Consider the following 24,037-nt stretch of genomic DNA (forward strand, 5'->3'; position numbering starts at 1 on the left):
CAAACGACTATTTCCCACCCAAGGTTTAGCGTTTTTTCAAAAGTCCCTCTTTTAACTATGGAAACACCAAACACCCACTCATGACCGGTTAGATTTAACCAAACCCTAACGGTAATAGGGGTAAAATCGTCATTTTTATTATAATATTAAAAATAAACTAAAATAGAATCTAATTTTGCCCCCTTAAACTTTAAAAACTAAAATTTTCCCCCACCTTAAGTTTTAAAAAATCACAGTTTCACCCTAGGGTTTGGTTTTGAAATCTCCGACGACTTCTCCGGCTCCGTTGCCGACGGCCGCTCCCTCCCGAAGCAACCTCTCCTTCCGACGATCTCTTTCCTCTCATTTGGAGGTCCGATCGACGCTCGAAGAAGCCGTGGGAGACGAAGTTCTTCGTCTTCCCAGAGGTCTTCTTTTGGGAAGACGATGGTCTTTCCAGACGAGGACGACAACATCGTCTTCCCAACGAAGTTCTTCGTCTCCCACGGCGTCTCCGGGCATCGATCGAACCTCCAAATGGGAGGAAAGAGATCACCGGAAGGAGAGGTTGCCTCGGGAGGGAGCGGCCGTCGGCAACGGAGCCGGAGAGGTCGTCAGAGATTTCAAAACCAAACCCTAGGGTGAAACTGTAATTTTTTAAAACTTAGGCGGGGGGAAAATTTCAGTTTTTAAAGTTTAGGGGGACAAAATGAGATAAAATTTTCAGGCGTTAGGGTTTGGTTAAATCTAACCGGCCATGGGTGGGTATTTGGTGTTTCCATAGTTAAAGGGGGGACTTATGAGAATACATTAAACCTTGGGTGGGACATAGTCGTTTGGCCTTTTCACTACTCACGCCAAATGCTCGACGAAATTACTCCTCCAAGTTCTGTTATTTATTGCCTCGCATTGACCGCCGCATCGAAGTTTTTTTTTTTAGTAAAATTAACCATGATTAAAACTGCACTCCTCAAAATAAACTCATTCAAACCCCCAAAAATAACCAGCATATAACCTACAAAGACCAAAATGTCCCACTGAATCTCCTCAAAAGAAATAAATTTTAGTAAGTCGACTCAACTCGCCGTATAACAGTTGCCGACAACTCAAAAGGGACTCAACAGGTCAGGATCCAATAGACAGTCCCATTATCATCAAATCTAAGAAACTCGACTCTCTTCGGCTTCGTCCATGGAACCATCAACAGGAAGAGAGAAGGACCAAATTGTTTCATCAGACGATGAAGACGATCCTGTATACGAGCCTCTATCTACAGGTGCTTTATCATACTTTGATAGAGAGCGACACGTGACATACCTGGAGATGATGTACCAGATGGTGCCGCATCATTACCAGACACAGGAGATCAACCGCATCACTCTTGCTTATTTCGCCATCTCCGGTCTCCACCTTCTCGGCGCCTTAGATCGTGTACGCTTATTTTACCTCACACTGTTTGTTTCCCGAGAAAAAAAAAAAGAATTGAATTTTAGCGTTATTTTATTCATTTCCAATGTCATATGTAACAAATGATGCTGCCTAGGGTAACGATTTTGTGAAAGAAAATTCATTTAGCTTCGTAGAGTAGAGAGCTTTTGATTGTTAGTTGATTGCAAACAGTATGTTATGGTAGAATTTTTTTTTTAACAGCATGATTTTTAGCTGGTTACCTGAAGACAAATTAAAGTATAATTAACGACAACTTTTTTTTTTCCCCAACTATGTATTTCGATGCACTTAGTTGAGATTTTTCACATCTCTAAATCTGAAGAAAATCGAGGGACACTTGATTCGCTTGCTGGTAACAGTTTTAAAAATCGTAGAAGGGTGGATTCTTTGGATATTATTTGCAGTTCATGGAAACCAACGAAAACATATTATATTTGAATTTTACAACAATTTTTTTCTAACTTATGTCCGGAACAAAGAAATTTATCTGTATTATTAATGTTATGCGCTCAGTTTTTTTACTTTGCAGCAGATATATGGCCTGTTATGAATTTATTTCTGAATATATTTTAATTTGTACAATGCTTATTTAAAGAGAATAACTTGAACTGAAGTTTGATATGTATACATTTACAAACTAGGTTGACAAGGAAGCAGTTTCAAATTGGGTTTTATCATTGCAAGCTCACCCAAGAAATGAAGCTGACCTGAACAGCGGTATCACTTTGATTGCTAAGAAACTTTAATTTTATTGCCTTGAGTTGGAAGCTACGGTTGTGGTGATTCTGATTTATATATGTTCATGACTTGAATCTTTCCATTTGTCAAGTAGAAATTGGATTTTCTTCTGGCCTAAGCACCACAAGCATATTCACTTAGCTGTCAAAGGATCATGTATGACGAAGTGTTTGTTTTTCTGCAGGAGAATTATATGGATTCCATGGTTCTCGAAGCTCTCAGTTTCCTCCCGATGATAATGGGGTACAAGGAATTTTGTTCTATGCTATCTATTAATTATTTGTCTTGATGTTTATTTTTGCAAGTTTCTAATTTTCCAAATAATTTTATCATTCTATGTTCATTTATTTAAGATTTCTGATATAAGTTATTCTGTTAAATCTGCATGTAGGTTTTGACTCACAATGGTAGTCACTTGGCGAGCACATACTGTGCCCTAGCCATTCTAAGGGCTGTTGGATATAGTTTTGCAAATATCGATCGTGTTTCAATATTGACATCAATGAAAAATCTTCAACAGCCTGATGGGAGGTACGCATTCCTCTTCTCTGTATTTGTTCAGAATTACACTGGAAACAAATTGTTGAAGGTTCTTCTTATATTATCCCACTACTTTCTCCACTTTGTTAATTTTTCTTTCCAGAAAGCAAACTGCTTTAGGATCTTGTAAAATGTTTTATGTGATTTTTTGTCCTTTTATTTTAGAATTAAAACAGTTCATGTAATGATCTGTTTTTCATAGATGTATTGATATGCTTAATTATTGTAGCATATAATATACTGCTCTGTAGAGTTTTAATCATAGATTATGACTTGCTTATTATCTAGCAAATGAAGAGAAGTTATGTGCATATACTAAAATAATCAAGAATGAATTGAGACTGAATCAGTTCAATCATACATTTTATCTTTCTAGTAATTCCCAACATTCACACAACAACTTTTAGTTTTGGTTAACCTTTACATGAAGCTAAAATAATACCAAAATTCTATTTCACAGTTTTATGCCTATCCATTATGGGGCAGAGATGGACCTTCGCTTCATATTCTGTGCTGGTAAGAAATGAAACTTTAATGGATTTACAATCTAGCATTTTATCTTAATATTCAGTTAAATGAAATATGAGTATAACAAATTTACGTAACAGCTGCCATCTGTCATATGTTGGAGGATTGGAGTGGTATGAACAAGGAGAAAGCTAAGGATTACATATTAAACTGCCAGGTCTACCAATTCTTGGCGGCTTTTTTTGTTTTCCCTGTTTCATCCTTCAATGATCATATTCTGCATTCAATCACTATTTATTCCAAATATTATCCATGTATATACTTACAAGTGATGCTCTTCTTACAGTCATATGATGGTGGGTTTGGCTTGACACCTGGTTCAGAATCACATGGTGAGTTGAAACAAGTTCATGTGATTGTAATATTTTTCCTTTCTGCATAGTTTGCAATTTTGTTAGTAGTACTATTCTCATTTGTAACCCTATCAAAATATCGAGTGGTTATTCAATCTAGCTGTAGTTTTCTTATGCTGAGGAGAATTGTTAAGATTTTTCTTTAAACTGAAGACATAGAGTAAAACATTTTGATAGAACAGTTCTGACTTCTATGGTATAGATTTCTTCTCAGTTCTCAGATTTCAGTTCATTTTGATTATATTTACCAATGGTATTCCTCTTAGTGGCACAGGCGGTGGTACCTACTGTGCAGTTGCATCCCTCCGATTAATGGGGTTCATAGAAGATGATGTTCTTTCTAAGTCTATGTCTTCTTCCATCATCGACTTGCCTTTGCTGCTGAATTGGTGTTTGGAGGTTTGTTTGCTTCATAATCTCTAGAAATTTCATTGCTATTCTATGCAGGTGTGTTTTCAGACTTTAGAGTTTAGTCAAAGAGAATTGATAGACATAAAGGCCATGAAAACTTAAGAACTGCCAAGAAAGTAAATGCTTCTGAAATAATGGCACTGTCAATGTTTATCATGTCCATTTCATTCATGTGCAGTCTGAGTTTACTTTGACATGTGAAAGGATCGCTGATTTTTAAATATAGACAGAGCCGTGTAGTTCCAAAATTCATTGTAAGCCTCTCTATGGGTGAGGCTTCTGACAAAATTTAGAATTCATGACAGTTCTCTTCTGCCCCATTTGTATGTATTTAACTCAAAAGTCGGTAGAGGTTTCTCTTATAATAAATGTAATCCTTAGCCATTACTTTTTCCTAAAGTGTGAAACTGTTATCTCTTTTGTTCTTTGGCACAGAGGCAAAGGTATGATGGTGGATTTGAAGGTAGAGCTAACAAGCCTAGTGACACATGTTATGCATTTTGGTAAGAATAATAACACTTTATAAAAACAATCACTGAATAAGTCAGATTCTCCACCTTGACAGTTGAAGTCTGCTTTTGTAGGATCGGGGCAGTTTTGAGGATCTTAGGCGGCTATAAGTTCATTGACAAAGAAGCTTTACGTAGATTTTTGCTATCTTGTCAGTCTAAGGTGCTGCCTCTTCTCCTTTGCACTCTGTAAATATTTTTGATGAAAATCTTTCAACTAAAATAATATCTGGAAATATTTTGATCGCTAATACATTATTTCTTCATTCATGTTTGCTCCTGCACCAGTATGGTGGTTTCAGTAAATACCAAGGGCTGCTGCCTGATCTATACCACTCATATTATGGATATACTGCATTTAGTCTTCTGGAAGAACCCGGCCTCAACCCACTTTGCCCCGAACTGGGAATGACAGATTTTTCAACTTTGGGAATATAATTTGATCATAATTCTTAGTGCAATAGACTATTTTCCCTCTTTCAGACTTCATTTTTCAATGAGTGCTCAATGTTGTGATTAGAAGGATGTAAACAGTCATAAGCTAAACTCAACACTTACAATGCCATTTTTTTTTTCCACCATGTCATCTCCGACCACAACATAGAATTTGTGCTGATGATTTTGGACAATTTTTGACCTTCCTCTTGTCTTTTTATAAGATTGTTGCTACAGAATTATTTTGCCTGTAAATTTGCAAATCTTTCGACATCAGTTTCCTTGCTGGCACAGTTTGATCTGCTAAGCTAAATGTTTTTGCTGCAGCAGATACTGTGCTTGCTAATAATCTTCCCAATATGTTTTGGTTTTTTTAATTAGTTATTAGCTCAACCTGTGAATTATGACCATATTGTATACTTTAAGCGAAATCTACCCAAGTTAAAATAGAGTTTTGGCTCATGTGGAAAAAAGAAAACCTGATTAACCTAAATAAAAGCTTGCTGGGGTTATTTTTAAAATAGTTGGTTACATTTACATGAGAAATCATGATAATATTACACAGCAGGGTCACCTTAAGATTTTCAACTTGACAAAGAGCCAAGCAAATGGCTGTAATGATTCTTAAAGATAAGCACCTTTCGGTTTATCTCTATCCCCACAAGACATTTTCACGGGTAAATCAACATCTCTTTGTTCCTTAGGAAAAAACCCAAAACCCCAGTACCTTTTTTCAGTTTTGTCACTTTCTTCAATGGCATCTACTCCCCTACCCACATTCACATACAGATAAAACTCTCATCTTCACTATCGTTAAACTTTGTCAAGTTTATCAGACGGTCCAAAACATCTTTCTTTTCTTTCTTAAAGTCCAGTAGGGAATACAGATATGATCACCTCCAATAAAAGGGAAGGTGGGTTGTGGGAAAAAAAATTGTTTATTACGTATGTATTTGTTTGTGTGTCATACGCATGGTGAGAAATATTAAAAAAAAAGGGAAAGAGAAAGTGTAAAAGGATTTTAACAGTGGACTATGGACAAGAACTCAGGGGTAGCATCACTCACAAGAATGATTACAGGTGTCAGACAGCTCAGGAGACATTGAGATTGAATAAAACAAATAACCCATCAAGTCCACCACTTCCACTTTCTCTAACCGTACACTCTCAAAACCATGTTTCAGAGAATTTTGTCTCTCCTAACTCAAGTGAAAACTTAAAATAAATACTACAAGATGAATTTTACAAGGGTTTTGTAGTTGATTTAGATCAATGCTTAATTTAATTGCATCCCCATACACCCTAAATGTTAAGGTGATTATCTAAATGTCGACGGTGAAGATGCAAGTGGAAGTACCTGTGAAGAGCTTGAATGAAACTGAGGGAGTTGGTTATGGTCATGATTATTAAGTTCTCTTTCTTTGTTTCCATCAACAATGATTGTGATGAAGGATCCAGCTTCCTCCTCTTTTAGAAAATTTGAATTAGGAGATTTGGTTCCATTTTCTCGAACTGACCCTTCACTCTTATGAATCTTCTTCTCAGCTTCTAATAATTTTCTTCTGTAAAGTTTCTCCTCAGCATCTTGCAAAAATTTGAACTTTGGAGGAGGTGACGACCTTATCTTATTGAACTCAAAATCTGTTGAAGATTCAAAGAGAGGGTTGAATCCATGTTGGTAGTAGGAAGAGTTGATGGGAGTAAGAGGTGGAGTGAAAAGTGAGGGAGAAGCAAGAGGGGTTAAATATGGAGTCTCCATTGTGAGAAGTAGATCACTCAAGCTTCTATTTCTTGAACTTTTTCTGCTCTTGTTATCACTTCTAGACTTGCCATCTTCAGACTCAAGATCCTCCTTTGTTTCTTCAACAATTGTGAAGAGAAATCTTGGTGGCCCTGAAAGATTATGCAGCCTCATGAGCTCTGTCTCCATAGAATGATCACCAAAGGGCTTGAGCAAGAAATCTTTGTTATTTGAGTGAGGTTCTTGAACAAGGGTATCATTTATTCTTAGAGAAGAACATACTTCTTGGGGATTCAAAGCTGAGTGTCTCATAGAATTAGAGGGATTTCTCCAACAAAACATGCATAAAATTTCTCTTGCTGGGTTACTATAATCACTCTCAATCTCTCCACTAGTGAACCTCTTCTTCCACCATAACAAATAGTAAAGCTCAGCTACTAAAGCCAACAAAAGGCAACCAAAAACAACACTCAACCCAAGTCCTACACTACTCAAAGATTTCATCTTTACCCAAAATGTCACCACAAAACAACTTAAAACTAGTCAAATGAATCAAACTTGGCTAAAAACAACCAAACTTACTTGAAAATAGCAACTTTTTCACCAAACAGCATCGATCCTCACTGAACAGAGAAGCCAAGACCAAGAACCAAAGTGATGAACTTCGACTAGAACTGCAATGAAAACATCAAAGCTTGATGCTTCCCTTTAATCAAAGCTTTAGCATATTCATTCCAACTTTATCTGCAAAAATTTAAAAAAAAAAACGGCTTTTTCTTTCTCTGAAAATCACATTATCAGCTGATGAAGGGTGCTTAGTAAGCTTTTAACGATAAACCCACGAGCTAAAGTCTAAGCCAGTCATTTTGATGAACTGGATATATATACACACACACTTGACATCTTTTGCCTAACAAAAATGAAACACAAACAAAGCTACAAACCGCAAGTTTCACTGTTGGTTTCGTAAAAAATAAGAGACAATGATATTATTAGGAAGAAAACTTGAAACTAGGCACAGGAAATATATGAAAACAAAGGGCTGATATAAACAAAAAGCAAGTAGAAGAAATAGAGGTCGGCAATGGTCGGCAGGCAAATGTGTGAGTGCGAGTAGTGTATGGCTGCCAGGTCTCTTCCTTCGAGAGATGCTCACATCACATGGGATCACAAATTAAGGGAAAGTGATGTGTCATTTCATTCATGTTCTATTTTCTTGACCCATTTACTACACATCAATGCATCTTTGAATATGCCATTAAGGGTAAAATTGTCTTTCTTCTATTTGTTCGGTGAAAGTATGGCAGCCTACTACAACTGTAAATGCAGTCGGGGCATTTTGTTCAGGTGGAGTTCCTCATTAGGAAAAACAAATTGTAAACGCAATTAGTAATTATAATTATGATTGAATTTGAACTAAATTTATTTGAAATCGAGTTCAAGTTTTGCTCAAATGAGTTTGTCTCAAACAAATTCGAATTTAAGTCTAAAAGTTAAATATTTTTGAGTTTAAACTTTAAAGATGTTCAATTTGATAAACTCATAAATCTAAAAAATTTTGATATAAATTAATAAAATGATATCGTTTTGATTAATAAGCAATAAAATAATATTATTTTAGTATCGAATTGAGCTTAAAACTTGACTCAAGTTTAGCTCTACTCAAGTAAATCAAGTTTGAACAATTTTAATATGAGTTTGACTTCACTTAAATTAAATTAAACTTAAATTCATTTTAACTCGAATCTAACTTTAATTGTAATTCTAATATTTTATTTTGAATTTTCAAATTTCCTTTACTTTTAAAATTAGTGGGCTGAGTCGGACGGTCCGCGGGTCTTCCCAACATTACTTATCTTAAAAGCGGATTGTACCATTTTCCTAGTGGTAACCCCTTTAAGCTGGGCTTTTTTATCAGAAATAAATGCTGGGCCCATGGGCCAGCGTGGAGGAGTACTGAGTTAAGTGTTACATTGACCTACTGTGATGACAGAGACAGCTCTGGGTCGAACAGTCATAATATAAATGTGTTGTCTTGTGGACGGTGAATGAATATTTATGTACATCTTTTAAGAGCACGAATTTTGATGTCACTGCCAAGTTAACGCCCATTGTCATTCATGCATGCTTAGTGGGTTAGAGTGGGAAATGGGTAGGGAATTCAAATCTCCATCTCTGCCCCGATAACGGATATTAATTTTTGTCTTTGATTCATCTCCGTTGTAACAACGATTTTTTATCTCTTTTTTTAGAAATTTTTTTTTTATTTTATCTCTATTCTTATAAAAAAAAAATTCTCTTTATTCTCATCTCCACAAGAAAAAAAATTTATTTTCTTATCTTTTAAACACAATCTAAATATTTATATAACAAAATTAACTTACTATTTCAAATATCACAAATATCATTTATTTAATACATTATATATAATTAAATAAATAATAAATTTGAAAAACATAAATAATATAAAACTATAAAAATATATTAGTATTTTAAATAAAAATATTAATATAAATAGATGGGGATGTAGATGGGGACAAGGGGAGGGGGGGGGGGGGCAATTGCGATAATATTTTTTGTTCTCTTTTCCTTTTCTGATTCTATAGAATAATCTTTTTTAGGATCATAAAGGGTTAAAAACTCTAAATTTGGACTGAAATTGTTATCTCGAAAAATAAGAATGGGATCATGCACATGTTCACATTTGCTCTCAAACATCAAATATTATTATAATAGTTTACGTTAAAGGTTATTGAATATACATTATTATTATATTTAATAAAAAATTGTTAAGTTTTAAATAAAAATTGTATTTGGTTGAAGATAAAAAAATAATACTAAGAATTTATTTTACATAAATATCCTTAAGTATAGTTATTTTAAAATATTTTTCATAATTTTATATTATTTATTATATTAATTGAAAAAAAAAGTATTTTTGTTCTAAAAAAATTAATAAGTAAAAATAAAATTATTAAAAAAGACCTAGAGTTTTTGGGTAATCTTTTAATACCAACGTGAAGATAATAATTAAATTATTTTTTATATTATATATCACATCATCATTTATTTATAAATTAAACAAAGCAATATCACTAATAAAAAATAAATTATTATAATAATCTTTTGTTATTTATCAATCAAACCATTTTTATGATTATTAAAATATTAGCGTTTAAAGAAATTGTTTCTAATTCCCTAACCATAAACAAATACATCGAATGGAGGTTTTTTTTTTTTTTTGCAAATTAATTCTTCAAATGAGAAGAATCTCTTCTTATGCATTAGAGTTTAATAAGAAGTATTAGAATGGTTTAATTCTCCAATCATGGTTTTTTTTTTTTTTATCAGAGAACTCTCTTCAATTTCATTAGATAGACAAACATACTGAAGTTTTTCATATAAAAGAGGAAGTTCATACAAATTAACTCTTCAAATGACAATAATCCCTTCTCATGCATTAGAGTTTAATAAGAAATATTAGAATGGTCAAATTTTCTAATCATAAGTTTTTTTTTTCATATCGAAAACCCTCTTCAATTTCATTGGATAGGTAAACACACCGAAGTTTTTTACATGAAAAAGAGAGTTTACTCTGATATTTTATGAGAAAATTTTCTCACTTAACTACTTAAGCTAATATACGAGGACTTCTTCAACCATGTTATAAATTGAGCATGTAAAATCCCTTATTAATTTTAACTACAAAACAAAAAGGAAAAAATAACACTAGGATCAAACAACAGACTGTCCAAGAATAATTTATCTCTTTCCTTTTTTATTTTTTTTTAATAACTAAAATCAAAATTCGATTTCAAGGGCGTTGATCGGCCAGGAAGGCCTACAATTGATTAAAAATTAAACAAATAATAGCTCACAGGCCTATGACATTTCCCATGCTACTATTTGCCGGCAGCCGCTCAACGATGTGATGAACCGGTGTATCAGCTCGGCAGAGCGGGCAATTTGCGTGAGAGTAAAGCCAATTATCAATGCAATGAACGTGAAAGGAGTGCAAACATTCAGGCAAAACCCTAATGGCTTCGCCATCGTTGAACTCGCATAAACATATCGCACAAGTAACGTCTTCAGATTTTGACACCAACCCCATGTCTTTGGAGAATTTGTAAGCGGGGATGAGTTCGCTGATTGAATCTTCCATGCTGTTCGGTGGCACTTCTTGGTCGAAATGGTCACCAAGAGACAGTGAATTTTGCGGCATTTGTTGATGGGCAATGACGGTTTGCCTTCTAGAGCAGCAACGGATGAGGATGAAATGGTAGATAAGTAGCAGTGCCCCAGCTGTGGTAGTGACAACAATGGCTAATGATAGTGCATTGAAACCAGGAAAATGTGACGAATTGTTGGCCATTGTTGAAGGAGAATGATCAGAGTCAAAGGCATTAAAACTCACACGACCGGCCAGAATTATATAATAAGTTCGGATGATTAAAGTTTTAAACTTATATGATTGTTTATTCTGTAGATTCGGTTTCACAGAAGAAGAAGACCAACTACTAAAGTTAAAATCTAGCATAGGAAAATTTACACCATTAATCACACTTAGAAAATTCATTCAAAATGATTTGTCTTTCGTAAAACATAACATTGTCAAATAATTAACCTTATAAGACAAACATTTATTTCACCATCAAACCAACCCTCTGGTTCTTGATTGTACAACAATCTGTAACATAACGGATTCCAATTCGACAGGAACGAGACCCGGCTGTCGAAAGTTTTGCAGTGAAGGCAGGGCGTTGGCACGACACATGGGGCAATTTTGATGAGAATAAAGCCACATATCAATACATGGGGCATGAAATGAGTGTAAACATTCAGGCAAAGTACGCAGCTCCTCGCCCTCTTCAAATTCACACAGGCACACTGAGCAAAGGCCGTCGTCTCCGGCCAAGGCTATAGCCTTATGGTATTTATGGGTTGGGATGGGGTGGGCGGCTGAGTTCTCAAAGCTGCTCGCCATTTCAATGTTTTGGGGCGTAAAAGCGCCTCTGGGTTCTGGTGGGCTCGGGGTGGGGACGTGACTCCTGCACCAACTCACGGCCATGGAGATTGCTAACACAAGTGCAGCTGAGCCGACGCTAACGAGAATTATTGATCCTCTGACGTTATCCAAAAGGTCCCCACCGTCACCTGCCATTGTTTGAAAGTGATTAGCAAATTAGCAATATTGGTTAATTAAGTCTTAATGAAGAAGTTAAAACAAATTATAATATGGCAGAGACGATAATTACAAGAAGAGCATTGTCTAATAAGTACTTATTATATTGCAGAAGAAAGATACTTATAATTTCCTACCTATGTATTACAATCAAATTATATATATTTATTTTGAATACATAACATATATACATACTTATATGTGTTATAATATGATTAAATAATTTTAAATTATAAGTAAAATAATATCAAATCATATGATAATACATATAAGTATATATATATTTGTATATTTAAAATAAATGCGTATAATATTGTTGTATGTATTATATGTAATTTTATAATGAATTAAGAGATTTATACAAACACATATTCTCAGAATCTAATCCAGTTCTTTCTGAGGAAAGGGAATACAGCAGTGGTGCCACCCGGTACAGAGATAACTGAGAGCTTAAAGAAGCATGACATGAGCTTCTTGCAACCAATGGCTGACATTTGACAAACGAACATGAGGGACGACTTCAACAAGGCAGCGCCTATAACCCCACTTACAAAAAATGCCATTTTGATGTAGCAGTGGTTGGTTTGTATAGCTACAACAGCGTATGGAAGTTCAAATTCCAACCATCTTAAATTAATAACAATTATAAGTAAGATTTAATTTGCATGAATTAAATAAAAAATTCAATCATAAATATGTAAGATTTTCTACTATTAGATACCCAGTTAAAAATCAGAGCCAAAAAAGGGTTTCTCTAGAGGAAAACGCCATTGTTAAATCATCCATGAATGGTCACAATTAGGTTTCTGTCAGAAACAAAACAAGCTTGAAAAATTGGAAATCAAAAAATTGACCACACAGAATAATCTTGTTTTAGCAGTCCACTGACTATGAAGTACAAGAAGGAATCTTGGAATATAAGAATTATGGGTTTGTGCAAGATACTGTTGTTGCATAGTTGTTCACAAATAACCACACGTATCACTTATATGGGGCTATAAAAAAGGCAACTCAGAGAATAGAAAAGGCCTTTGATAAGTGAATCAGACAAAATAATCTTTTTTTTTTTTTTTTAAGAAAAGTTCTTCACAATTTTCAAACTATTTCCTCTGTAATATATTATAATTGTCTCTTCAGCAATTCCAAGAGCATCTGCTTCTTCTTCTTCTTCTTCTTCTGTTTTTGAACATTGTTTGTCTCTTCTTTCTTTGCAGTAGTTGGATAACAATTTCTAATTGAAGATGTGGTGTAACCCTAGTTAATTTTAATGCCCATAATCTCATCTTCACCGATTCTACAAGATGTGAAAAAATGTTGATTATGGTTACTAGGTTGCTTTTTTTTTTTTTTTTTTTACCTTGTTGTAATAAATGTGACAATGGTAATTTCAGGTTACCTAGTTCATTACCATGGTAAGAAATAAGTTGTGCATCACAAAAGATTTGAAAACTTTTGAAGACTCAAGAGCTTCCAAGATAAAAGAACTTAACTATGACATCTATTTTTATAGCCAAACTAAAACAAAGCTAGCGAGAAGAAATTTTATTTGTCTAAGTTAGCCCTAAGACATGTGTCAATAATCTTACAATACAAGAAAAGCTTATCCAATAAGAATTCATAATGATGTGAAGCAACATGGTAGTTACACAATGTGAAGGAAATGAAGTATTAACTGTATTAATTGAAACATCATTGTTACAAAGTTTTATGAGAGATTTTGATTGTTTATGTATTATTTCTTCATAAAAAGAGTTTCTAAAGATCTATTTACACTCCAAAAACTGAGATGACAATTTGTTTTTTTAAAATTAAAATTGGAATAACAATTGTTATATAATAAAATCTGTTTTTGACTAAACTAATATAAGATATTTAATAAAATGACAAACTACAATAATGGCAATTGTGTATATTAATTTAACGACAAACTAATATAATATATTTAATAAATATGATGTAACCGATGAAACTATATCATTGTCTCTTCATTCTATAAATATAAATGATTAAACAGAAAAAGAGGTAGACAAAGAATCTTTCAGATATATGTAAAACTATAATTAGAAATCTCTAAATAATCACATCTTTTTTAAGATAATTTTTTGTAATCACTACATAAATTTTGTTTAAGATTTCCCAAAAATATAAATAACATTACTGTGGATTTAGGCCCTATAGCAGCAAGCTAATCTATATCAAAAATCTCTCGTGTCTCATTCTCACTTTTAATCAATATATTAGTAGATAACGAGATTATTCCATAATTTCGATAATCACATCAACAATCATTTTTCTATTAAAATTTAAACTATAATTTACATCCCCGAAATTATCATTTGATCTCCCAAAGAATATCCAAAACCCTTGCTAAGGAGATACATAATGCTATCCAAAAATTTCAGATATGCTTTCGTTAACTTAATTTATAAAAATGTTATTTCAATTATTGTTTTTCTAAAGCCTCCTTCCAAGGAGGGCATTTGGTCTAGTGGCATGATTCTCGCTTAGGGTGCGAGAGGTCCCTTGTTCAATTCTCGGAATGCCCCTGTTTCTCAATTTTTGCATCAGCCTTTTGGGCCACTGGAATCGCTTTCAAAAAATGGCCCACCCTTTGGGCTGGTTTCTTGATGTTCATAAATATGAATGAAATATTTTCAGCGTGTAATCAAGACATTTTTTTGACAAAAATGTCTCTCTAATTCAAATTGAATGAAGTGAACATTTGCATCCAACGCTGAAAATGCGTAAAATCAAGTCAAGTATACGAGATAGACCTGGCCACGGGCCGGTTTGGCCCGTGAACCAGACCGAAACCGGCCCGACTAAACCCGGAACCAGAACCGGCAGACCCGGAACCGGGCTAAACCAGAACCAAAACCGTGACTCTACGGTTCGGTTCCGGTTCACATAAATTGAAACCGTGGAACCGCCAATTCAAACCGGTTTATGAACAGGCGGTTTACTGTGCTGAACCAAAAAAAATTTGAAAATTTTTTGATTTTTTTTTTAATTTTATTAACCGTTGCCTTTTGAAGGAAATTTGCAGGGGACCGTTGGTCCCCTGCAATTTTTTGCAATTTCATTCACCCCCTCTATTTCTAATTTTTTTAAAAAAAGTTTTTTTCTATATATATCACTTTAAATTCTATTCTCTCAAATCTCAATCTCTCTCTACTCTCTCACTCAATCCTTCAAACTCTCATTCTCATTCTTTAAACTCTTAATATTCTCTCAATCTTTCAATTCAATTAAATTTTCTTAAATTTAATTAAATTCTTTCTTAATTTTTTATTAATTTCAATTTCAATTTTTTTTATACAATTCATAATTAATTATAGAATTTATTTCTATAATTAATTTTATTTATTATTTTTTTATTATCTTTTATAATTAATCATATAATTTATTTATATAATTAATTTCATTTATTATTAAAAAATGGCAAGTAGTGAAAATTCTTCCGGTTCACGAAGATTTGGTCAATATTCATATATATCAAATGTGAATGAAAATCAATTTATAGATGATTTTCATTCACAAGAAAGTGAAAACCAATATGAAGAGGTGGAGCAACAACAACAACATCAACAACAGATGGAGATGGAACAACAATCTCAAAAAATTCCTACATCCGATATTTTCAAAATTCATTTCAAGAAAATACAAAAGGAAGATGGTAATTTTGATGTTGCTTGCAATTATTGTAAGCAAATTTACAAATTCAAACAAGGAGGTGGATACGGGACATTCAAAAGGCACTTGGAGTCAAAACATCCGGAAAAAATCGGACAAAGCCGAGGTCAAACACAAATAACCGGGTATGGTTCTTCTACACACAAATCTTTATTTATGTATAGTGATAATAAAAGTAAAGAAGAATTTGCAAAAATGGTAGCAATAGATCACTTAGCATTTAGTTTTTGTGAAAATTTAGGTTTTAATAATTATTGTAAAACTGCATTAAATCCTGCATATAAAACTATTCCAAGAAATACATTAAAAAGAACATTATTTAGTTTATATAAAAAACAAAAAAAAGAGTTAATTCAATTTTTTACAAATTTTAATGGACGTGTATCTCTATGTAGTGATGTTTGGAGTGACCATTAGCAAGTTCACTCTTATATGGGTGTAACTTGTCATTGGATAGATGATGATTCTCTATTACAAAAAAGAATTTTATCATTTAGGGTATTTGATGAACGACATACGGCTGATAATATTTATAGAATAATTAAAAGAATATTAGAAGAATATAAATTACTTTATAAAATTTTTTCAATTTCATTTGATAATGCACGTTCAAATACTGCCTCAATAAATAATTTAATTGATATTTGTAGACCTAATTTAGGTGGTAGATTTTTTCATATTAGATGTGCATGTCATGTGTTAAATTTATGTGTACAAGATGGTTTAGAATGTCTTAAAAATTTTATTAGTCCAATAAAAATAGCAATTTCATATTTATGGACACATCCCCAAATTATGAAAGAATGGGGTAAATTTTGTAAACAACATAATAAAAGACCAAAAAGATTTCCTAAAGATGTGCCGACTCGTTGGAATTCAACATATGAATTACTCAACAAGTCATTTGATTATAAGGATTTATTATGCTCATTTATTTCACAAAATGTGCCACAAATTATATTATATCCCCAACATTGGGATATTTGTTCAAAAATTTTAAATGTATTAAGAAATTTTAATAATGCAACATATACTTTAAGTGGGGTTTATTATCCCACTTCTCATTTATTTTTAAATGAAGCTGTTAATATTATTGGAGCTTTACAAGAAGCCGAACAAGATATTATTTTACAAGAAGCTGTTTCTTTAATGAAAACAAAATGGTTAAATTACTATAAAATAATTCCAGAACTTTTTCTTATTGCATGTTTTTTTGATCCTAGATTTAAATTAGATGGTGTCACAGATTATTTGACATTATATTATGAATGTTTGCAATTAGATGAAGTTAATATTCCATTAACTATAACTAATACTATGAATTTAATTAAAGAAATTTATGCTGAATATGCATTAATTTATGGTGGTTCTTCTTCCTCTCTACCACCTATTGCCCCATCATCAACCCAAAATATGAGCTATGGTGATCGTATTATGATGCAAAAGGGCAAAAGACCAAGTGGAACATTAGACTCCACCTCGGAGCTTGATATTTATTTAACTACTATTTTTGAGTTTGGTGACAGCAATGTAGGTAAAGACTTTTCAGTTTTAGAATGGTGGAGTCGACACGCATCAACTTTTCCAATATTGACAGTTATTGCTAAACAAGTTCTAGCAGCACCGGTATCAACTGTCGCAGTAGAACAAGCTTTTAGTCAAGGAGGTAATATATTGGATGAGAGACGATCAAGTTTGGCTCCCGAATTTATTGAAGCTCAAGTATGCGTGGACGATTGGACAAGAGCTGAATTACGACAACAAGAAATGAAAGTGGACTTCAATGAAGAATCGCTTGATTTAACTACGGATAGTTCGATGACGACGGGAAATAATACTCAAGATAGTGGAGGTGAATGATAAGGTAAGAGGGTATTGCCAGCTATTAGATATGCAAAGGTAAGAGAACTACGTAGGCTTTGATTCTTCTAAACCTCAAGAAGATATGTAGGAAGCTTAATTGAAAAATTAAGTCCAAGCCTTTCTTTTAAATTTCAATTATTGTAATTAATAATTTAAAAATTAAATCAAGATCATGTATTAGAATTGACGGTTTAATATTGGTTTCGAATCGAAACCGTCAATTTCGAACCGAAACCGTCGGTTCCGAACCGGGGCCATGAACCGGAACCGACGGTTCCAAACCGTAGACGAACCGTCCTGTTACGGTTTCGGTTCAGGGTTCTTATATTTTTGAACTGTGAACCGACGGTTCTGAATCGAAACCGGCGGTTCATGAACCGTGGCCAGGTCTAACACGAGATTTATATGTCACTCCTTTCTTTCTCTCTTTGCCTACGTGTTTTATTTTAAGCCATTTATATTGCACATTTGAAATCAGTGTGATCATTCAAAAAATAGACTTTCTTGTTGCTTGGTATTCAATATTAGCCAATAAATTATGTGAAGTTTGACTTCAATTTACCCCACCCACTTCACTTCAAGCGCCCAACACCGCTTAGTGCATCCACGTGTCAGCCATTATACTAAAAAGAGTAGTATTATATGTATAACCTTTTCATATAAATAATAATATATTATTATATTATTGAATAATTAAAAATTAAAAATAAAATATTTAATCACATAATGATACATCATTTTTTATATAAATAATATTATATTATTATATTATTGAATAATTAAAAATTAAAGATAAAATATTTAATCACATAATGATACATCATTTTTCATATAAATAATAATATATTATTATATTATTGAATAATTAAAATTTAAAGATAAAATATTTAATTATATAATGACATGCCAATTTTTTTTTTTGGGTTTCATGCATGAGTTTGTAGAATTTTGTTGAGGAATGTTATGTTTTTTAAAGTTAAAATTTATACTTTATTGACAAAAAAATATAATCACAAAAGGTGAGAGTGTGTTTTTTTTTTTTTTTTTGAAAATTAGGGATTTGATATGGAAATTGACAAAAAAAATTAGAATTAAAAATATGAATTAGATAGACATGATTTGCTTAGTAGAGATATCCACATGATATTTTATTCAACACTAACACATAGGAGGTGGATTGATATATTTTACTCGACAAAATAAGATAGTTAAATGATATTTTACTAGGCATGACCTGCAAAATTATGGATCGTACCTTAATCTATGACACGATCTGATCCCTTAGTTTGTTTGTAACTCTTTGGTTGGATAGGTAAATCTAAGATATAATGATCAGATTTATAATTATTGTACCATATAAGTTAAAGTTTTATAAAAATAGCAAATACTCGAACCTGAAGTTTTTCTTTAAAAAGTTTTAATGTTCTATCAATTTTACTAACTTTTGAGGTCAGTATATTTATAACTTTTCACAAATCTCTTTTAATGGCCCAACATTTTTAGCAAAATAAAAGGAACAAGGCAAGTTCTTGGCATGATTTCAACTCCCATATAAATGCTGCAATAATTTGTAGCAACTTTCCTCCCATGTGAGATGATAAATAAATAAAACCAATATAAAATAAAAAGGAATAAAGGTGAGATTGATAGCTTTGCCCTTGCAAGCAAAAGAAAGTGATTCAAATTCCTAGCCTAAACCCAATTGAGAATCTCAAATATTTCTTATTAAATTTCATTTTTCATATCTCTTTACCATGTTCTCATTGAGTGGTTCTGTTTCTCCAAAAGCAAGTGATGAAGAAGTTATTCAATTTTAAAATAATTATTATTTTATTAATTTTTTTAAAGATTATTGGGTTCGATCGAATATTTTAATTTTGTCTTTGGGTTTATCATAAGAACTAAGAGGACGTATTATAAATGGTTTATTAATTTTAGTAGCTTTCTATAATTATTTTATAAAAGAATTTACATAATATGTTTTTCTTTTTGTTTTTTCTACTCAAACAACATCGTAAAAGATAAATAGGTTTAATTTTTCAGGTACATTAGACCTGACAGTTTATATTATTGGATTATATTTGTATCATATCAATTCAAATTTTATGTTTGAGACCTTCAATTTTAATCCGATTTGAATTAAAATCTTATTGAAATTTTTTAGTTCTAACTCAACCGTTTAATATTCGAATTGATCCGATCTTACATAAATTGAATCGAAATTATTTATTATTTTCACTTTTCAAAGTGTTTTTACTATTTTAATTTTTTCACTAAATTATCTCAACCTACTATTAATTAAATACACAATATAACAGTTTGGTTATTTACAAATAATCTAAACATTACATACTAAGATCATTAAAACCTGTTAATAATCTAACTAACCAAATTACATTTTTACTACTTAATAATAAAATGAAATATTTAAATAAAAAAATATATGAGTAATTACAATTATATAAAGATATAACTATTTGTAATCTATAAATATTTCAACTACTGTTGATATTGTCTTTCAAATTTTATAAAATTTATCTCTAACAAATTATATTAAAATGAAATTTCTTCAAAACATTCTAGTCAATTTGAATTTTATCAGATTATTTTTATATAAATCGTAACACTACCTAATTTAATTTTGAATTTTATCAGATTGATCTAAAATAAATTTCATATTAAAAAATTTAAATTCTAACCTAATTTTTTTTGTATTATATCATATCAAAATTTACAGATCATATTAAAAATTGTCATCTTTATTATATATATGGTAATAAATACAAATTTCTATGATAATTTTCTTCAAATTTCAAAATTTGAGTAATTATTTCCATATGCAGTGTCAAATGGAAATCTTACGTGTCGCTATTCTTTTGTAGGAGGATCCAACGTGTCAAACTGAACCATCTTTCTTTGAAAAAGGGGAGACTAATCTCTTAGTTAATAATTAATCAAGATTAAAAACCTAATAACCACCCCACTCTATAAACCAAGCCGATCCCACCCAAACCAAATACAAAACAGAAACCATTTGCTCATTAGCTCGTCCCATTATAAATTCCAGCTCCTCCTCTTGCGGCTTCTAGACTTCTCTTTTAATCGATTTCTGATATTCAATGGCCAAGACGCAAGCCAGTCTCCTCCTTCAGAAGCAACTCAAAGGTCAAAATCCCACCGAAATTTCTATATTTGTCGCTTAAAAACTTGTCAAGTTTTTGTTTTGTTCGATTTTTATATTTTTATTGAGAAACATTTTTTTTTCTGTTTTTGCAGATCTTTGTAAGAACCCAGTTGATGGATTCTCTGCTGGTTTGGTTGACGAGTCCAATGTTTTTGAATGGAGTGTGTCCATTATGGGACCTCCTGATACTTTATAGTGAGTTTTCTTATATGTTTTGTAATTAAAGTTTAATTTTCAGGTTAAATATTTGATTTTGATTGGTGGGTCTGTGTTTTATGATGATTTTTTTTTTTTAATTTTTATCTTTTGGTTGATTTAGTTTTTGTTTTAAGAAAAGGTGGTTCAAGTTTGCATACCCTTCTGTGTTTGATGCTGGGTTTTTGATTTTATGTTTGATTGCTTTGTTGAATTGCTGAATATATTCTAGTGTTTTTGGTGTCAGTAATCTATCTTTTTCTCAAATTAATATCTCTATTTGACCCATCTTGGTGCTGGTTATGTGTGATTCTTTCAAAGTCATAGGTTTTCCTTGGGCACTCTATAGAGATATTTGATTAAAAACCCACTAAGTTATCATTGGAATGTCCTTTGTTTGTTCTTCATTAGTAATTTGTTTAGTAAAAACTGGTTGTTTGTTTATGGTCTTAGGCGTGTGGCAAATTTAAGTAATTTTTAGTATTGTTTGTAGCTGTGGTCTTGCAATTCAAGGATGAGTCCACAATCCTCTTGTTGATATAACTTTGATTCAGCAGTGGGTCCTTCAGTGTTTTTGATTTGGTCTCAAGCAAAGTCAGTTTTTTTGAACTTTCCTACGTTATATAGGGTGGTTTTTTAATCAAGAATAATGCTACAATTCTAATGTTTATTTGAATTGAAAAATAAAAACATAATGAGAAATAAAGCAGTGTATCATCGGAATGCGAACATTGTTATTTATCAACAAATATTGTTTTGCAGCGAGGGGGGTTTTTTCAATGCTATAATGACTTTTCCTGACAATTACCCTGTGAGCCCTCCAAGTGTGAGGTTTACATCCGAGATGTGGCATCCTAATGGTCAGTATCTTTTTTCTTTGAAGTTTGAATTGTATCTGATATTCTTTTGAGTTGAGCAAGCTGCTAATGGTTGCTGTCCCAAAGTATAGTTTACCCTGATGGAAGGGTTTGCATATCAATTCTTCATCCGCCTGGTGATGACCCAAATGGCTATGAGCTTGCAACTGAGCGTTGGACTCCGGTACATACGGTATTGTGAATGAATTGTTATAATTTTCTCTTTACTTGTCACCAGTGTTTATTCTTTCTGCTGTTAATATAATGCTTATCGTTCCATTTTTACGCTTATCGGGCCCTATCTGTAGACATCTATTTGCTTTTTGATTGTCTATGTTCTTAGCTTGTTTTGATATAAAGATTACAGTATCAGAGTAGCAAGCCAGGTGATTTACTAGTACTGTTTAAATGGTGTGTGAAGTTGTCTCCCTTGGCTTGTGTAAAGTTCTATTTTTCTTATTGATGTTTGAGGGATACAACATCTAATCATTTGAAGGCTGCAAGTGTCGGGGGAATTGTCACTTGAGTTCTGAATTAGCCCATGATTCATGGATAAAGATTAGTGTTGGAGAGATACGCATATGGTAACCCTTTGCATTAATGCTTATTATTAGTGCCCTCTGTGGCTTGAACATCTAATGGCAGTTGTGATTGGCAGTGAATCATGGCGGTGACCAACTGTAACAGAAACTTGAGATCACTGCATAGCTATGATGGGCTCAACCCTGGTTCGAGATTGAGGTTTTGTTTCTAAACCCAAGTACAACTCTAGTTTAGAAGAGATTACTTGAGTTGGTTGGGTTGGATTGTAATATTTGCACAGAACAAACTAATGGATTGTTTTAATTCAAAGTGTCAATTAGGGGAAAAGAAGAACATTATCCTCAGGCAAAATGAAATACTGACTTTATCTTAAATTCCTTTAACATGCTGGCAGTGACTCAAGGGCCTCCAAAAAATAGTAGCATAAGGCCACTGGAGGCCACTGACCTCAATCATAGAGAGCTGCCTTTTTGGGTACAACATAGAAGAAATGCCAAAAGAGTGCACAAGAAGGAATGGTTGCAAGAAAGAAGCGCGCATAATTTTTAAGAACCAACAAAAGCATTGATCTGAAAAGAGGGCAGCTGAATGCACCAGTTAATCCTGTGTTTGTTGCTTGCAAGAAGAATACTTGAAATGGAAAAGAGCTACACTTTGATTTTTTTTATAGAATGCTAATACTATCTCAGCTAATAAGCAGTACATATTTTGCTTTCTTTTACTAGGAGCTGTATATTGATCTTTTAAAAATTGGAACCTACTAAACTTGAAGGAATATTACCATGCGGTTGTTTCAAATATGTTGGAGGTTTTCTTCCCTATAGAGATTCACAAGTTTTCATTTCTGCTGATATGCTGTGCCCCCTTAACTGTTTCATTTCTGTTTCTCAACTTACTTGGTGTATGAATTTGGTTAGTTTTCTGCTGCATACTGAGGGCTCTTGCATGCAGGTTGAGAGCATAGTTTTGAGTATTATCTCGATGCTTTCCAGCCCAAATGACGAGTCTCCTGCAAATGTTGATGCTGCAGTAAGTTACATGAACTGCAACTTAAACTCTTTATGCCAATGCTTTGCCTTGTTTTAAGTTTGGATTATTCTCTTTTAAGTTCACATACCCCATTGCTTATTTTTTGTATTTTTTTCCCCCAATTGTACAACTGCAGAAAGAATGGAGAGAAAGAAGGGATGATTTTAAGAAGAAAGTAAGTCGCTGTGTGAGAAAATCACAAGAAATGCTATAACTCAAATTTCATAGACGCAATTGGTCGCTACAAATGCATATGCGTTATCTAAGAACATCATACTTTCTTCATTTGTGGCCAACAGAGAAACAATAATTTGCAGACTGTAGAACTCAAATTAAAGTTAGCCAGTATAACTTCTACCCATTTTGCACCTTTCTTCAATGTGAACATGCAGATATTTTACCTGTGGCTTTACCCCTGGTTTGTTTGTAAACTCTGCTCTTCCCCGGTGATCTCATTATTCTTCTTAATACCCCAAAACTACTTTGATTGGATAGCTCAATTTTCTTTCGACTGTGGAACTTGTGAGTGGGCGGTACAAGCATTTAGAAAGTGAAATGGATCGGCGTCTTGACTAATAAGCCAATTTCAAAGACTAATGGGAAATCATGAAAATACAAACAACGCCACTATCTTTGAATGTCTTATTGTCCAACTAAATTTCAAATATGCGTGAACATTAGCACATTTGACAACACTATTAGTGGCTTTCGGTCATTGATTGATTGTTTTAAGTCTCGCAGCCGTGCTATAGAATCAGTGATTATGAAATTGAGGCTGCGAATATCATATTTCAGCTATATTTATTAA

At 32.7% G+C, this 24,037-nt stretch overlaps 5 protein-coding genes across 6 annotated transcripts; 2 read left to right on the forward strand and 3 right to left on the reverse strand.

The window, feature by feature from the left end:
* Nucleotides 1-1,021: 1,021 nt before the first annotated feature.
* Nucleotides 1,022-5,197, forward strand: LOC123227928 (geranylgeranyl transferase type-1 subunit beta). Its single transcript, XM_044653075.1, has 11 exons — nucleotides 1,022-1,410; nucleotides 2,070-2,145; nucleotides 2,351-2,409; nucleotides 2,558-2,697; nucleotides 3,167-3,222; nucleotides 3,315-3,391; nucleotides 3,521-3,566; nucleotides 3,862-3,986; nucleotides 4,434-4,501; nucleotides 4,583-4,670; nucleotides 4,796-5,197. The coding sequence occupies exons 1-11, from the start codon at nucleotides 1,171-1,173 to the stop codon at nucleotides 4,943-4,945; spliced, it is 1,125 nt and encodes a 374-aa protein (XP_044509010.1). The 5' UTR covers nucleotides 1,022-1,170; the 3' UTR covers nucleotides 4,946-5,197.
* A 778-nt stretch (nucleotides 5,198-5,975) lies between these two features.
* On the reverse strand, nucleotides 5,976-7,875 carry LOC123227929. The gene has a single exon (XM_044653076.1). It carries the CDS (start codon nucleotides 7,185-7,187, stop codon nucleotides 6,261-6,263), a length of 927 nt encoding a protein of 308 aa, XP_044509011.1. The 5' UTR covers nucleotides 7,188-7,875; the 3' UTR covers nucleotides 5,976-6,260.
* A 2,682-nt stretch (nucleotides 7,876-10,557) lies between these two features.
* LOC123227831 (RING-H2 finger protein ATL52-like) lies at nucleotides 10,558-11,055 on the reverse strand. The gene has a single exon (XM_044652952.1). It carries the CDS (start codon nucleotides 11,053-11,055, stop codon nucleotides 10,558-10,560), a length of 498 nt encoding a protein of 165 aa, XP_044508887.1.
* Nucleotides 11,056-11,334: 279 nt separating this feature from the next.
* On the reverse strand, nucleotides 11,335-11,844 carry LOC123227832 (RING-H2 finger protein ATL11-like). Its single transcript, XM_044652953.1, has one exon. The coding sequence runs from the start codon at nucleotides 11,842-11,844 to the stop codon at nucleotides 11,335-11,337; it is 510 nt and encodes a 169-aa protein (XP_044508888.1).
* Nucleotides 11,845-20,403: 8,559 nt separating this feature from the next.
* Nucleotides 20,404-23,723, forward strand: LOC123228272 (ubiquitin-conjugating enzyme E2 14). 2 transcript variants are annotated; one of them, XM_044653621.1, is made up of 6 exons: nucleotides 20,404-20,586; nucleotides 20,698-20,800; nucleotides 21,563-21,660; nucleotides 21,750-21,841; nucleotides 23,152-23,229; nucleotides 23,366-23,723. In XM_044653621.1, exons 1-6 carry the CDS (start codon nucleotides 20,541-20,543, stop codon nucleotides 23,441-23,443), a joined length of 495 nt encoding a protein of 164 aa, XP_044509556.1. In that variant the 5' UTR covers nucleotides 20,404-20,540; the 3' UTR covers nucleotides 23,444-23,723. The 2 variants fall into 2 exon arrangements, with proteins under 2 accessions (XP_044509556.1, XP_044509555.1); XM_044653620.1 differs by having other exon boundaries at nucleotides 20,406-20,586; nucleotides 21,750-21,850.
* Nucleotides 23,724-24,037: the final 314 nt, after the last annotated feature.

The sequence above is a fragment of the Mangifera indica genome, chromosome 10 (genome assembly GCF_011075055.1).
Source record: "Mangifera indica cultivar Alphonso chromosome 10, CATAS_Mindica_2.1, whole genome shotgun sequence".
Lineage (NCBI taxonomy): Eukaryota > Viridiplantae > Streptophyta > Magnoliopsida > Sapindales > Anacardiaceae > Mangifera > Mangifera indica.